Raw genomic sequence first — 15,291 nt, 5'->3', positions numbered from 1 at the left:
GGACTTTTCATGCTAAAAACAGAAAGTCATGGGCAGACCTTGGGTGAATTGGTCACCCTCATCAAGCACCCAGCCAATGCTCAATCTCATCTGTGAGAAGCAGGGCAGAGGCCTCTAGATGCTGCAGACCACCTGCCTCTGGCCCTGCTCTGGCCCCTCCATCTCCGGACCTTGGGTGCTTTGCTGAATGGGTTCCAGTTTGGGCTCAGTGGCCCCGGGCCAGGGCCTCCGCTTCTGTTTCCACATCTACAAGCAGGAGAATGAATACCCACCTGCCCAGCAAACCACACAGGGGCACTGTGAGTGTGAAAGGGCCTGGTGGGGGCCTTGGGCAGGTGGCTGCTGGCATTATGGTCACCTTCACCCTGTTCTCACTCTTGGGGGCGGGGAGCTTAGAAAGCTGAGCCCAGCATATGGCCACCGAGCCCGTGCTTTGCCGCAGCTCCATGGATATGCTCTGCTTCTAAGCCTTTCTTACAGGGCACATTTGTGGCCATTTAATCGTAGTCTGCATCGCCTCTCTCACCTGCATAGCTTTGTAGGGCTTACAAAGGGCTTTCACAGCCGCCCATGACATTATTGGAGTACTTCTCAGTTTCTCATTTGCAGAGCGCAGACTCTTACCAAAGCCCCCAGACCTGGACATCCGACTGATGTGTTATCCTCGTTTAGAGCCATACGATGAGACACAGCCAGAGTAACAGCTGGCATTTATTGTCCTGGAAGTGCCCCATCTCTCCCTGGTTGCCGCCTCCTTCTCTCTTCTGGGGCCCAGGTGCCTGGCCCCCCCACCAGCCCTCGTCTGCATTGTCTCGGATTCTGCTTCCAGATGCTTTCCTGCAAGTCAGGGCTCAGCCACGGGAAGAAGAGGATGTGGCTCAGGGCCTACCTAGCTCTTATGAGGACAGGCGGCCTCTCCCCGCTCCGCTCACAGGCCTGCATTGCTCCCCCAGTGTCTGCTGGGAGACCATTGCTGTGGTTCCGTATACCTCCTCACAGCTTTTGTCCTGGACTGTGTTTCTGGGGATTTTGCATAGTAACTGGCCCTGGCAGATAAAGATCTTCATCTGTCTCCAGGACAGAGGGCAGCTTTGTTTGCTGTCTCTTCCCCGCCCCCATCTCCCAAACGGCGATGACTGGGCAGGCCTGCTAGCAGCCCCCTTAGGAACCCTAAGATTGGAATTTCCCAAACTTGGGGTTCCTCAGCTGTGACACAGACCCACTGCGGGCACAGCACCCACCCAGGCCTGCCTTTAACTTGGCTCCGAGGGACCTGGGGGAGGAGAGGGGTCGATGAAAGGTGAAGGTCATGCTGCCTGCTGTGCCCGGAGTCACAAAGTCTTGGTTTCTGACCCAGAAGCTCCGTGTCTTCTGCCAGGAAACTGGATTAGCCTAGAACAGTGGTTGGCAAACTGCGGCTCGTGAGCCACATGCAGCTCTTTGGCCCCTTGAGTTTTTAGCAAAGGCCAGTTTAGGAGTACCCTACATTAAGTTAATAACAATGTACCTATATAGTTTAAGTTTAAAATATTTGGCTCTCAAAAGGAATTTCAATCCTTGTACTGTTGATATTTGGCTCTGTTGACTAATGAGTTTGCCGACCACTGGCCTAGAAGTAGGGTAACATCTCAGACCCTTCAAAACCATTTAGTTTGTGACAAGGATGGGTGCTGAGCTGGAAGAGGAAGAACAAGAGCCCAGTGGGGGCCCTGGTGGGGCTATAAGGAGCCCCCATGGATATGGTAACAAATGCACCCACCCAATGGTGGGGGAAGGGTGGGGGTAAGGGTCCCTTCCTGTCGATGATGCTGTGGGGCTGGAGGGAGAAGGGAACCAGCTGTTTGGTTCTCGCTTTGGCTGCTGTTCCTGAGTCCCTGCAGCCACCTGGCTCGGGCCCAGCTGCAGACCCACCTGGAGGAGGAAGGGCCAAGGAGTCCCCAAAGCTGACAGTAGCTCTGGGTGGGTCCAGTCTGAGCCCGAGCTGCCAGAGGGCCCCTTGAAACCCAAAGCACAGAATAGACCCCAGCCAATGACATGTCTTCATGTGACCATAACCCCACCCGGCCCTGGACGCCCATCTGTGTCTTGTGTTTTGCTTTCTGACATTTGCACTTTGATGGGGGTGCACCTTCCAGAAGCCACTACCCAGGGAGTGATGGAGGGTTCTGCCTCCCCACCTCCCGGGGCGCTCAGGCCTCAGAAAGGAAGGCATTAGGTCACTGGGTGTGGCGGCCTCCACAGGGCTCCTCGCAGCTGCTCTCTGGCCGTGTGCTGCAGGGGGATGCGGACCTATTTTGAACATTTGGTGGAGGCCAGTCACTTCCGAGTGGGAGGACGCTTCCGAGGCCAGCTGGAGTGGACTCAGGGAAGCGCCTCACTCAGGAGCTCCGGTTTTGCAGCATGCAACATGCAATCTAGAGTCCTGTTTTAGCTCATTCCGGATTTAGGACTTCGCACTGTACTTTAATTCTCCGTGTGCTTTGCTCGCTTTGTGACCTTGCATTCCTGCGGCTCCCCGTGCCCCTCTGCCAAGGCAGCCATTTGGTGACTGAGTCAGGGGCCCTGGGGGAGATTGCTGACCCGGTTCCCACCTCACAAACCTCCTAGCTTCCCGGCGCTGACTTGGCTAATTGATTTGGAGGTCTTGCCAAAAAGTATAGAGGCCAGTAGGGCTTAAATGTGGGGCAGCTCTGAGTCCCGGTGAAGAACGGGTGACTAATGGTGACCACTGGGGTGTTGCCATTAGCTGTTGGGTGGGATAATGAGTATCAAGCCTCACTCAGTTCCCAAGGCCTGAGTATCCATGCAGGCTGATATCCTTTCTCACCTTAGAGTTGGGGCTGCAGGGACCATATCTATCCAGAGCACAGGGCACAGGGCACAGGGCACAGGGAATCAGGGCACAGGACTTATTCAGTGGCTCACAGTTTCCTGAGAGCTGGCTATGGGTCCAGCCCTGTTCCAGGCACCCTGGGGAGCCATGCCCTATGAAGAGCCACTATGAAGCTAATAATTTGGTGAGAAATAACGTGCTTCCAGACCCTACAGCAGCATGGAGTGCATGGATTTGGGGGTATGAAGAGCTGACTCCAAGTCCCAACTCTGCCACTGTCTAGTAGCTGTGTGACCTTGGGATGGTTACTTAACTTCTCTGGACCTCAGTTTAAATCTCTGAGGAGAGGAGCTGCGCCAAGGGTTTGTTAGATGTTGACCATGAGCTGGGAGATGGAGTAGGGAGAACCTCTGTCCTGGGTTCGAGGGGGCTCCTGACTGGTTAAAGCCGACAGAGGGAGACTGACACGCTCCAGCATTTTGCTGAGATGACTCATATTGGAAGGTTGAACTCACCTTTGGTTTCCCACCTAGCAACCATCCACTCCCCTCCCTCCTTCTGATGGGAACCCCATTTGATTAATTTCTTATGAGCGGCCATGAGCTTCCGAGGAGGGCCTCTGCTGTGGGCAATTCTGGACACAGAGACCTGAAGGCACATTGCTGCGGGGGCCTCTGAAACCTCTGCCTTGATCTACAAAAGGGGCACAAAAAAATTCGGGATTGTACGGGGCAAATGTCCTGGTTTCTCAACTGAAAACACAGAGAGGAGAAAAGAGAAGGGGAAATTGTTCATGCTAAGGATCAGCAAACCCTTTCTGTAAAAACCAAGTAGTAAATATTTTAGTCTGGCTGGCTCTGTAGAGATTTCTTCAGTCTACCCAGGTAGCACGAAAGAACCAGTGACTGTGTAAGCAGGTGGAGGTGCTGGGTGTGCTGACAAGCAGGCCTTGGACTGGACTCGGCCCTGGGTCTAGTTTGCCCACCATGGTCCCGATGGGAAGATTCTTCAAAGACGCATCAGCCAGTGCAATGCAAGCTCTTTCTTTGGTCCCTGATTTGAACAACCCAAGTCTTAAAAAACAACAACAACAAATATTTTGGGGTGCGGTGGGGAAATTTGAACAATGATTGGATATAAGATCATTTTAGGGATTTTGGTTAATTTTGTTAGCTGTGACAAAGAATTACGGTTTTAGTTCTCGATATTGTCTTGTTTTACTAAAGACAGTCTTTACCTATTAGCTACTGATCCTAAAAGGGAAATGATGGCTGGAATTTGCCTTAAAATACCCCAATGTGTGGAGGGGAGGGGGTGCAAGGAAATAAGACCGCCATGAGCTGATACTGATTGAAGCTGGATTATGGGAAAATGGGGGTCTTCATACTATTCTGTCTTCTTTTGTGTGTATTTGGAAATTTAACATTTTCAAAAAGAGGGATCAAGAAAGAACTCCCTCCTCCACTGCCTCTGGTCACTGCTGTGTCTGGTGAACATATGTTGCCGGGAAGTCAATGCAGCTCTTCTGTAAGCAAGAAAGGACAAGCCCGAGGACGAGACTAACCACCAAACATGGCAGAGTGGGAAGAGAACGAAACCGGGGTTCTGGATGATTCTGTGGAGACGCCAAATGAACCAGGCCAGAACAGGCCTGCTTCAGTATTCCATATTATGTGGAGTCATACGGTAGGCCATATTTAATTAAAAAAAATTTTTTTTTGGTTACATGTAACCCAAATGGTCTAGCAGGGGTCCTCAAACTTTTTAAAGTGGGGGCCAGATCACGGTCCCTCAGAGAGCTGGAGGGCCGGACTATATGAACTACTAATTCCTACTGTAACACCTCGGCTGCGCTCACTGCCCAAAAAACCTGGCGGGCCGGATCAGACTCCTCTGCGGGCCGCATGTGGCCTGCGGGCCGTAGTTTGAAGACCCCTGGTAGAGAGAGGAAAGAACGGAGGCCTGGCCCCTCACTGCTGCAGGATGCCACGCCTGGCATCTAAGAGGACACCAGGCTTAGAAGAAAGGCTTGTGAGATGCAGGCCCTTGACAGGTCCCTCTGAGTCCTATCACCCCCGAGGGGCTCCAGGACATGGGTGAGGACTCTGCTTTCTGCCCGCCCCTAGTGGTACCAAAGGGCCAAGGTCAGGGGCTGCACTGGGCTCTGGTGAGAAGGATGCTGATGTCGCAATCATTGACCTCCCGTTTCAGAGGCGGAAATGGCAGAGACAGAGTTCCCGGAGGACAGCTGGCCTTCTTGGCATTCCCTCCTTATTGAGGACAAGGAGCCCTCCTCTCCCTGAGCCCTTCCTTCCACCCGCAGCAACCACAGCCACACAGCGTCCACGCACGGGGCCCAAACAGCATTGTTTTTAACTGACCTCATGGCTCAGCTGGTCTCAGGGGTATCAGCTCTTCCGTAATGCATGACAACTCATAGTGGTTAGCTGCACCCGGCCGCGTCGCCTAGATACGGCCCTCAGACACTTGCCAGAAAATGTGCAGAGGGAATGCTGGGGGCGGAGGAGGGGAAGGGTGATGTGGAGGAGGCCACGAGGCATGGTCTCTGGTTCCTCTGGTTCCTCTGGATGCTCCTGGAGCTCTGCCCGGGCCCAGAGTTCAGACACAGCTCCAGCCCAGACTCAGGAGACCGGATGGGAGGTGAGGATGGCATCCTTTATTTCAGAGCAGGTCACAGGGCCTCCGTGAGTTTGTTCCCAGTCCTAATGTGACCCCGATCTTCAAGGCTTTGCTCAGAATCATGACGTATATTTGAAGATGAGCAGAATCCCCCAGAGCCGTGGTCGGCAAACGGCGGCTCGAGAGCCACATGTGGCTCGTTGGCCCCTTGAGTGTGGCTCTTCCACAAAATACCACGGCCTGGGGGAGCCTAATTTGAAGAAGTGGCGTTACAAGAAGTTTAAAGTTAAAAAAAATTGGCTCTCAAAAGAAATTTCAATCGTTGTACTGTTGATATTTGGCTCTGTGGACGAATGAGTTTGCCAACCACTGGCCCAGATTGCTGGGTCCCCCGCCCGCCCCTGCATTTCTGATTGAGGAGGTCTGGGGCCCGAGAATTTGAAAACTTAACAAACAGCCAGGGATGCTGATTCTGCTGGCCTGGGAGACCCTGACTGGAGAACTACAGCCCTAGAACTTCTTAGCAGGGCGATGGCTCTCAGGCCACAGGAGAAAGGAATCCACACTTGTCTTCTTCCTTGGACTGTGGTGGGAACCAGTGGTGAAGGGGCCCACAGTTCTAGCACAGGAGGGACTAAGAGTGGGGGTGCTCCAAGGTGATCTGCCCGGGACCAGGAGTCACAGGGTGTGATCCTGTCCCTGAACAAACTCACTGTGTGGCCTCAGGGGTCACCTTGCTCTCTGGGCCTCAGTTTACCTCTTTGTAAAACTTTTTTCTATGTTACAGTTTTCACAACAAAAAGGTTTTTTTTGTTTTTTTGTTTTTGTTTTTGTTTTGTTAATCTTCACCTGAGGGTTTTTTCCATTGCTTTTCAGAGAGAGTGGAAAGCAGGGAATGGGAGAGAGACAGAGAAGAGAGAGGGAGGAAAACACAGATTTGAGAAAGACATTTATTGGTTGCCTCTTGTCCATGCCCCAACCAGGGCCTGGGATGGAACCTGCTTCCCAGGTACATACCTTTGAACAGGATTTGACCCTTTGGTGTGTGGGCTGATGCTCTAACTGCTTAGCAACACTGGCCATGGCAACAAAAAGGTTCTTAAAAGTAAAAGAGGAAGATAAAACGAAGGTGACCTCTATGATGTGAGGGTGCAAAAACCTCATGCAGACACTGTCCTATCCTCAGAAGCTTGTGAGGTGGAATTTGACTTGGGTGTCAGTGGGACCCCGATATGAACCTGCGGTGAGCACTGGGCCCAATCGCCTAACGTATGAGGGCCCATGTATGAGCCTGTATATGGGGATGAGGAGACGGACTTGCAAGGTTTCTGTGAGAACCGATGTAAATATGTAGTGCCTGGCCGACAGGTGGCAGCTATGATGACGATTTTGTTGTTTTTAATATCTTATCAAGGCTTGGGGGAGCACAGAGGCGACTCTTCACCCCCCTCCCTGCTCCCCCAAGGAGCCTGCTGCCGACCTTCACATTGATGGTGGAATCAGAACATGTGTGTCTCAAGTTTTCCCCTAGCACGACGTGATTCTGGGAAACACTCAACTCCCCAAAGTTTCCATGAGCTGTTCCTTCTCCAACTCCCTTTCCTCTGATTATTAATTTAACCCGTGTAGATGGAGGGCCCCACTAGATGCCAAACAAGGACAGGCACTGGGGACACCGTGAGGAGGAAAGTCCAGACGAGGTCCCTGCTGCCCATGGACTCACGGTCTAGTGGGGGAAGCGGATATGAACCTGTGAATCACATAGAACCCGTGAAGCTCCACGGTGACCAGTGCTGTGAAGGACACGGAGGCGGTGCAACAACAGGGGCGTCTGACCGTGTTGATGGGACAGGACAGGCTTCAGGAAGAGAGGACTGGAAGGGTGACCCCCCAGATGGGCAGGGATTGATTGAGTGAAGAGGTAGAATAGAGCTTCCAGGCTGGAGGGAGCAGCCTGTGCAAAGGCCCTGAGGCAAGGCGAGCGTGCACTCAAGGAGCTTGCTGGAGGGCTGCAGGAGGGCTGGCAGGACTACTCCGTGCAGAGCCTCCAAGGCTGAATTAGGGTGTCTGGTCTCTATCATAAGGGCAACAGAACCTTTGCAGGTTTTGTAGGGGAGGCAGCTGCCTGACCTGAGGTGTGTTTCAGATACCTCCTCCAGATGTATTTGGAGGGAAGGTTCAGGGGCCAGAGAACAGGGCAGGGGGTGGGGTCTGTTAGGACATATTATGGCAGTGTCCAGAGGGGTACTGATGGCCTGGGTGTGATGGGGTGTGCATTTGAGATAGAAGTAGTTATGTTTGGGCGGGGGGAAGGGGGAGGATCCTGTAGAGCAGACACCACAGGGCTTAGAAGTGATTGACATGGCTCGTGAGAGAGGTGACTAGGGTGGCTCTGGCTGTCCGGTTTCCTAACTGGGTGGATGGTGGCGGGTTCCCCTGAGTTAGGGTGGGATTCCCTTTCTCCTCTCCAGAGCATGCCAAGGCCCAGCTGGTCGCTGGTCACACCAGAGGTTATAAGAAAGGGACCCTCTGTGTGTATTTCAGGGAAACATGCAAAGTGCTTAGCATAGCAGTTGGTACTCAACCAAAGACAGCCACCTGCTGCGCCTCCGGAGCGGTGACAACACTGTGCCCGCCGCTGTGCAGCCCACGCACCCTCCCTCAGGGGTGCCTGGCCTCTCAGGCTGACATTCTTGTTTCCTTGCGATCGGGGGCATCTATGCCTTCCCCTGAGGTGTGGAGTTTTGTCTCAACCTCATACCCTCTCATCTTCCTCTTGGAAGGCAGAGCAAGGGACCGGGAGGGAACTGGGGAGAAGCTGTGCTTCTGCAGGTGAGAGGGCAGGGGCCTTGGTTTTGAAGCCGGGGTCCTGGCCCTCCTCTAAACTAGCTGTGTGACCAGGGGCCAGTCCCTTCCCCTCTAGACCTCAGTTTACTGCCGTGTATAAGGGGGGTGAACAATGGATTGGAGACTGTGTCAGGGCACCTGTAGTTCCAACTTGGGTTTTGTGCTCCAGGGAGGATGGGCTGCGGGCCAGGACCGCCTTCCCCCGCAGGGGGTCGCTCACTCAGGGCGTCTGTTCCCACCTCCACGCCTGGGCTCATTCAGAAGCACGTCCTCTTCTCCTCTCCTGCGGGCTTAGCTCAGACCCATGTCTTCCGGGGAACTTCCCGCTGAGCCCCTCTCCCTCCAAATCCCCACAGCCCTGCGTGCCCAGCTTCTTTATCCAGAGCAGGATCCCCCTCCCCGGATCATGTGTTCTTCAGGCTTCCCCACGCACCTGTCATGCCTGCCGACCGGCTGCTGACTGTATGCAGGGTGAGCTGCACCTGTCCCGCTCCTGCCAGGGCCCTGGACTGAAAGCCCGTTGCATAGGACTGTCAGCAAGAGAAGCACCCAAGCCATTCTCCTCCGTGCAAAACCCCGAGGCGAGGAGAGGACCCGGAAGGTGTCCACGGGAGAGGGTCGCCAGCTGATGCCAGTACACTTTTTCGCGTTGGCCCTGCTCACCTCCACCCGGCCATTCCCCCACCTTCTGGCCCAGACGCTGAGCTGTGTTCCTATGCTCCCTCTCCCTAACAAAGGCTTCCTCAGTAGAAAAGAACTTGGACATCCAATACTTGCCAACAAAAGCAACCATTGTACCCCTGGGAAGGGAGTGGGGTAGCGAATCAGGGTGAGGTTTTGCTCTCTGCTTGCCAAGACTGGTCCAGGGAGGGCCCCAGCCCCACTGTTCCTGCGTCAGGCGGCTGGGGTCCCAGTTGTGGTCTGTCCCTCTTGACTTACCAAGTCTGAGGAAGGAATGGGGCGGAGTCTGGGGAGCGGCCTTAGGCCTGAGTTTCCCAGGCAAGCTTCTCTGAGATGGCCTGCAGCAGGCGGAGGATTGGCAATCATAGGCCATAACTTTTCCCTTCCGTCCCCACAGGGCCCCCACTCTGCAGCTGGGAACACTGAGGCCCTGGGAGGGAAGGCGGTTCTCTCTTAGTGGGTTCCTGGAGAGCCAGAGTGGACACAGTTCCAGGCCTAGTCATCTCCTGTTCCCACGGACACATATGTACCCCTCGCATTCTTGCTCCATCAGCCTTCACACACAAAACCGCAGTCTGGCTCTTGACTTCCCAGATTTTAAAGGAACAGAAAAATGGAGAAAAGGAACTCTATTCTTCCCGAACCTAATACAGATTAGTTTGGCGGTGCCATTTCCAAATACAGTCAGCTGTCCATATCTGCAGGTTTTACATGCAAGGACTCAATCAGCCACAGATGGAAACTATTTGGGGGGGAAATTACAGAAAGCTCCAAAAGCAAAACCTGAATTTGCCACGTGCTGAGCACTAGGCTGAGTCCATGTGAGTGAAGAGGTGTGTATGTACACTCGGCAGTAGCCTGTGTGCGAAGATGGATTACATGTGTATACTATGCCATTTTACATAAGGGACTTGAGCATCCATGATTTTGGCATCTGTGAGGGTCCTGGAACCATCTCCCAAGGATACAGAGGGAAGACTGTAACCGGATGCTCTGGTCTTGCTTGGAATAGAACACACTCTGCACTTCCACAGGTCTCTAGAGTTTGCATCTGTGACTCCAGGATTCCTCAGGATCTCCCCTTTGACAGAGAGCTACTGCAGTCTGAAGGAAAATGATGTGCCCATGGCCTGTAGTTGGCAAAGTCCAGCCTAGAACAGTTTCCTGATGGCCAATCTTGCTTCTCTCTTCCACTCAGCACCAGGCTCTTGGGTCCTGATTCCAGCTACAAATGTGTGACCTGGGATACATCACTTCAGTTCTCTGTAGCTGCTTCATAAGAGCACTGACCTTCCAAAACCTCAATGTCATTTCATTTATTCCACAGGCCCTACCTATGGGAGTCTCCGAGCCAGGTGCGGGGGTCCTGGGGATGAAGACTCCAGCTCTCCGCCCACAAGGCTGGAGCATATTCAGAGCCCAGCGAGGGTGCAGATTGGGACACCTCTCGTGGGGAGAAGAGGGAAGGAACCCAAGTCCTTTCTCAGGGGACCCAGGGATCCCCAAGAGAAGTCAGGTTAGAGAATTTCCATCCTCAAGTTGACCTCCCTTTAAGAAAGCCCTACAGCACAATGCTTGAACTCAAAGGCAGAAAGATTAGGGTCTTGATACACTTTCCACAAAGATTCTTTATTCCACAGTTCTCAAAAAAAAAAAAAAATCCTATTCCCTCCTTTGAATTGCTTGAAATATAGCTCATTTGCAAATCATTAAGAACACATTTATAGAGTAAAACTGGAGCGCAGAGCAGGAGTTGGCTGTTGGCCCGACTACGGAACTGGTCTTGGCAACACTGCACACCCAGCATCCACTCTTCTCTCTCAGACTCTTGTGTTCCCCACCTTAGGCTGCGTGGCAGGTGCCAGAGGTGGAAATAGATGTTATTTATTGAACACCTACTACGTGCTGTAATTAACACCCATTTCATGGATGAGGACATGGAGGCTCAGAGCTAAGGTTTCCATCAGGGCTGTCCTAAAGCCAGGGCTCTCTCTTCACCTGGCTCAGCCCTGCTCTTCTTGACTGGGGCCAGTCACACAGCGCTGGGGCTCAGGGACCTGTAGTCTGCAAACTAGGTAGATCCAAGCGGTCTGGAGGTTAGTGGGGCATTAAGGAAACACTCTGGGGGTTGCTCACCCTCTCCCCTCTCAAATGCAGTCGGAAGTCCCTTCTGCCCTGCGGCTCTAGAGGGCTGCGCTGGTTAAGCAAGGGGAACAGAGGAGCCTGGGAAAGCAGCTACGGGCTGTCAGTGCGGGAGAGCCCCGGCGGCTGGCGGGACCCTCGCCCAGCTGCCCAGCTCCCGGAGCCGCAGCTGTGGTTCCGCGTGGCACTTCCGATCCGGCGGGGCCGCACGCCACCGCGCTCCCCAGCTCCGCGCCCCGCCCCCGAGCGCGGCGCCCCCCGCTCCGACCGGCGCCCGGCCCCGCCCCGCCCAGTGCCCACCCCCGGCCCGCCCCGCCGCCCCCTCGCCCGCTCCCGCGCGTCCCGGAGCCTCCCGGCGCGGGAGGGCCGGCCGGCAGTTGGCACAGGGGGCGATGGCACGTTGGCTGCATCGCTCTCCCGCCGCCGCCAGCCTCGGGCGCCCGGAGCCAGCGGTCCAGGCGGCGGCGCCGCGCCGGGGACAGGGAGCGGGAGGGCGGGAAGCGACGAGGCTGGAGGCGGTGGCGGCGGAGGCCGGCCGGTCGGCGCTCGGGCAACCCTGGGCGCGACCCAGCCGCGTCCGCAGCCCGCAGCGCGGGGCCCCGGCGCCCGGCCGGCCCGCGTCCCCGCGCGGCCACATGGCTCCGCTCGGCGCGCTGCTCGCCTGCCTGCTGCCCCTGCACTGCGCGCTCTGCGCCGCCGCGGGCAGCCCGACCCCAGGTGCGTGCGTGCGGGCGGGCGCGGAGGGTCCGGGGTGCACGCCGGGCAGGGTCAGGGTCAGGGTCAGGGTCAGGGTCAGGGTGACGCGCTGTTGCCTGAGGGGCTGGCCGAGCAGCGTCCTAGCCGGTCGGGTCGGAGGCGGTGCGCACACTGAGGCTAAGCTCTGTGCTCTCCACTGTGCACCGACGCTGTCCTGTGATTTCTCTAACTTTCTGGCACCAGTTTGGGAGAGACAACCGAGGAGAGGATTTGGGAATAGGGATTCTCTTCTTAGGGGTTATACATCTTGGTCGCTGTGGGTTTCTCTCTCTCTCTCTCTCTCTCTCTCTCTCTCTCTCTCTCTCTCTCTCTCTCTCTCTCTCCTGTGTGTTTTTCTCTTTCAGTGTCTTCTCTCTCCAACTTGTATGCATGTGTGCACATGTATGCAAGTGTCTGTCACACACATAGAATCAGGCTGGCAGGTGGCTACCCTACACCCCAGTGGACACACCTGCGCAGAAACACACATTCCTTCCTCGCCCCAGCATTGTCACGCTCTGTTCACACACAGACCAGACACACTTCACCCTCACCCGGCAATGTGGGGGTGCCCTCCTGGGGGCTCTGAACACTGAAAGGCAGCTCCCATAATTCCCAGGCAGGGTGGCTGCTTGTGTGTGAGCTTCTGCTCATGTGCTGAACGGACCCCTCCAGCTGGTGTCTTGGGGCTCCCGTGCTGTGATGGGTAAACCAGAGGAGAGCCGGCCGTGGGGGGATTTTCAGGACACATCATTTTCCGGATTTTATCAGCGCTGTGAGGGGGGCTGGGGAGGCAGGAGATAGAGCCGTGTGGAAATGAAAATTCCTCCCAAGCCCGGACCCATGAATCACCAGGCCTGGGAGCCAGGGAGCTGTCATTCCTGCCTGGCCTGGCCGGGGTTCAGGGAGGGCTGTGTGAGGACGGGGCCGCTGGCATGCAGCCTGGAGCAGGGGGCCATGACCTCACACTTAATTCAGCCCCAGTGGGCAGGTCATCCTGGGCGTCCTTTTTATTTTATTTTTGAAGATCTATACTTAACCGGCTTGGGGCTGGGCCATGTAGAAATCTCAGCAGCCACTGTGCTGCTTAAAAAAAGTTTTCTTTCTAAACATGGAAAAATATAGAACTTGTATTCCCTCCCTCCCCTCTCCGGCTCCTCCTCTCTCCTTGACGCGTGCCCAGGATCCCCTGGGTTTCTAGGTGTGTTTGTTTTGCCAGCTGCGTTCAAGGAGCTTGGTGAGGAGGGCCCTGCCCCAGGCGGGTCTGGTGACTTCAGCACACTGGGAATGTTTGGGCAGACCCTGGCTTTGCCCTGGGGGCTTTGGGGGAATTTCATTGCTTTCTGCAGTGCTCCAGGTTGGAAGGCTTGCTGCTAGAGTGACAGGACTCTGCTTGGCATTATTTGTTTTCTTCTGCTAAGCTAAAAAGGACCTGGGGACTCCCAGAAACAATGTATGTCCACAAAGTACTTGAGCACCATTCATCCGAGTGCAGAGATCCGGGGGCTCAGGAGCAAGAGATGAGAAAGGGATGAACTTGGGCTCAGGGTCCCTTCAAGGTGACACTCCGAGTTGCAGAAGGCCCTGATCAGCCCTGCTGGCCAGCCAGACCTAGGGTGCATGAATTTTGTGCACTGGGCCTCTAGTTCCTCAATAAGAGAGAACATAATATCCTACAGGTATACCACTAATTTTTTTTTTTTTAAATAATATGTTATTGATTTTTCACAGAGAGGAAAGGAGAAAGATAGAGAGCTAGAAACATCAATGAGAGAGAGTCATCGATCAGCTGCCTCCTGCACACCCCCCACCGGGAATGTGCCTGCAACCAGGGTACATGCCCTTGACCAGAATCGAACCCGGGACCCTTCAGTTCGCAGGCCGACGCTCCATCCACGGAGCCAAACCGGCCTCGGCTATACCACTAATTTTCAAGTTGGCAGTGGGATCTGGCTTCCCCTTACCTTTGCACAGCCTGTCCTGAGGTAACAGCTTGTTTGCCTCCTGCAGAGCGGCCCCTCTCCGGAAGGCTCCGTGACTATGGCGTGACCGTGCCCCGCAGCACAGATTTCCGCGGACGCTTCCTCTCCCACGTGGTGTCCGGCCCAGCCGCAGCCTCTGCAGGGAGGGCGTCAGAGGACAGGCCGCCGGCACCGCCCACACACGCTGGTCACCCGCGGGTGACCCGCAGCCTCCTGCGCCCCAGAGGAGCCGCGCCACGGCCTGACCGGCTCTACTTCAATGTCACCGTGTTCGGGGAGGAGCTGCACTTGCGCCTTCGGCCCAACCGGCGGCTGGTGGTGCCCGGAGCCCCCGCAGAGTGGCAGGAGGACTTCCGGGAGCTCTTCCGACAGCCCTTGCAGCAAGAGTGCGTCTACACCGGGAGTGTCACAGGCATGCCGGGGGCAGCTGTCGCCATCAGCAACTGTGACGGATTGGTAAGGGACAAGCCTCTCCTCAAGCTGCACTCTGCCCCTCTCCCCAGTCTCCGAGCCGGGCAGACCTGGCTTCCTCCTTAGCTGCCCTGTGTCTGGGGACTCCTGTGGGCAGGTTGTGTGGTCTGGACTGTGCTGCTCTCCAAAGAAAACCCCACATGCCCTGCCGGCACCAGGTTTGTGCTCTGCCAGGTGGGTGGCGGCCCAGCTAAGGATGATCCCTTATCCTGCCCATCCCCTTACCATCTTCAGACAGGACGAGGCCATAGCCTTGCTGGCAGGGACCTCTGAGCCCAGATGCGCGCAGGGGTGAGGAAGGCGGGCTCTGCTGGGATTGATTCTTTGGCTAAGTGACTTGCCTTCCTAGCCGCAGGGCTTTGGCTAAGTGACTTGCCTTCCCTGTGGTTCTTCCCTGTGTGAAAAGTGAGGGCTTTTTTGTTCTGTACATACTTATTGCGTGTGCCCTGTAGGCCAGCTCTGCCCAGGCCCTGGGGCCACAGGGGGCTGAGGCAGACACAGTCCTGGAGCGGACCTGCTGGTGATGATCACATGACCTGCCTTCCTGGGCAGCATGAGTGGTGCTCGAACCTGCCTGGCTGGTGGTCCAGCTTCTGTCAGTGTTGGGCTATTATTGCTCCTGTGACATCTCCCCCGCTAACTCTGGTCCCTGAAGCCAGCCTGCTCTTTCTGCCCGCTCTGCTCCGTGAGTTCCCTTTCTTAGGACCTGCTCCCTCCTCCCACGCATCACTGCCAACCAGAAAGCCGTGAGTGGCTGCTCTCTTTCTCACCCTCAGTTCCTGCTGCATCTTGGTCCCTTCGCTGCTCCTTCCTCAGTGTGCCAGGCCCTCCTGAGCCTGTGTGGCAGCCTCAGAGCAGTGGGCATTCTTTGCGTGGTCTCTGCTCGGTCAGGTATGAGCTGATGTGCCCCAGGAAAAGACCCATTTACCCCTTTGCCCTTCAGCTTTAAGAGAGGGATGA

The 15,291-nt window shown here is 55.5% G+C and overlaps 1 protein-coding gene across 6 annotated transcripts in view; it reads left to right on the top strand.

Annotated features, from left to right (window-relative positions):
• The first annotated feature begins 11,462 nt into the window (after window positions 1-11,462).
• ADAMTS14 (ADAM metallopeptidase with thrombospondin type 1 motif 14) overlaps window positions 11,463-15,291 on the top strand; it is a 78,022-nt gene continuing 74,193 nt past the window's right edge. For 3 of the 6 annotated variants that reach the window (XM_045581760.1, XM_045581758.1, XM_045581757.1), the window contains exons 1-2: window positions 11,463-11,860; window positions 13,886-14,316. In XM_045581760.1, coding sequence (XP_045437716.1) covers window positions 11,536-11,860; window positions 13,886-14,316 — 756 coding nt within the window. In that variant the 5' untranslated portion in view covers window positions 11,463-11,535. The remainder of the gene's footprint in view (window positions 11,861-13,885; window positions 14,317-15,291) is intronic. The other 3 variants (XM_036438223.2, XM_036438221.2, XM_045581759.1) reach the window with 2 other exon arrangements.

The sequence above is a fragment of the Pipistrellus kuhlii genome, unplaced genomic scaffold, assembly GCF_014108245.1.
Source record: "Pipistrellus kuhlii isolate mPipKuh1 unplaced genomic scaffold, mPipKuh1.p scaffold_m20_p_15, whole genome shotgun sequence".
In the NCBI taxonomy this organism is placed as follows: Eukaryota; Metazoa; Chordata; class Mammalia; order Chiroptera; family Vespertilionidae; genus Pipistrellus; species Pipistrellus kuhlii.
This window is presented reverse-complemented; position numbering and strand designations above follow the sequence as displayed.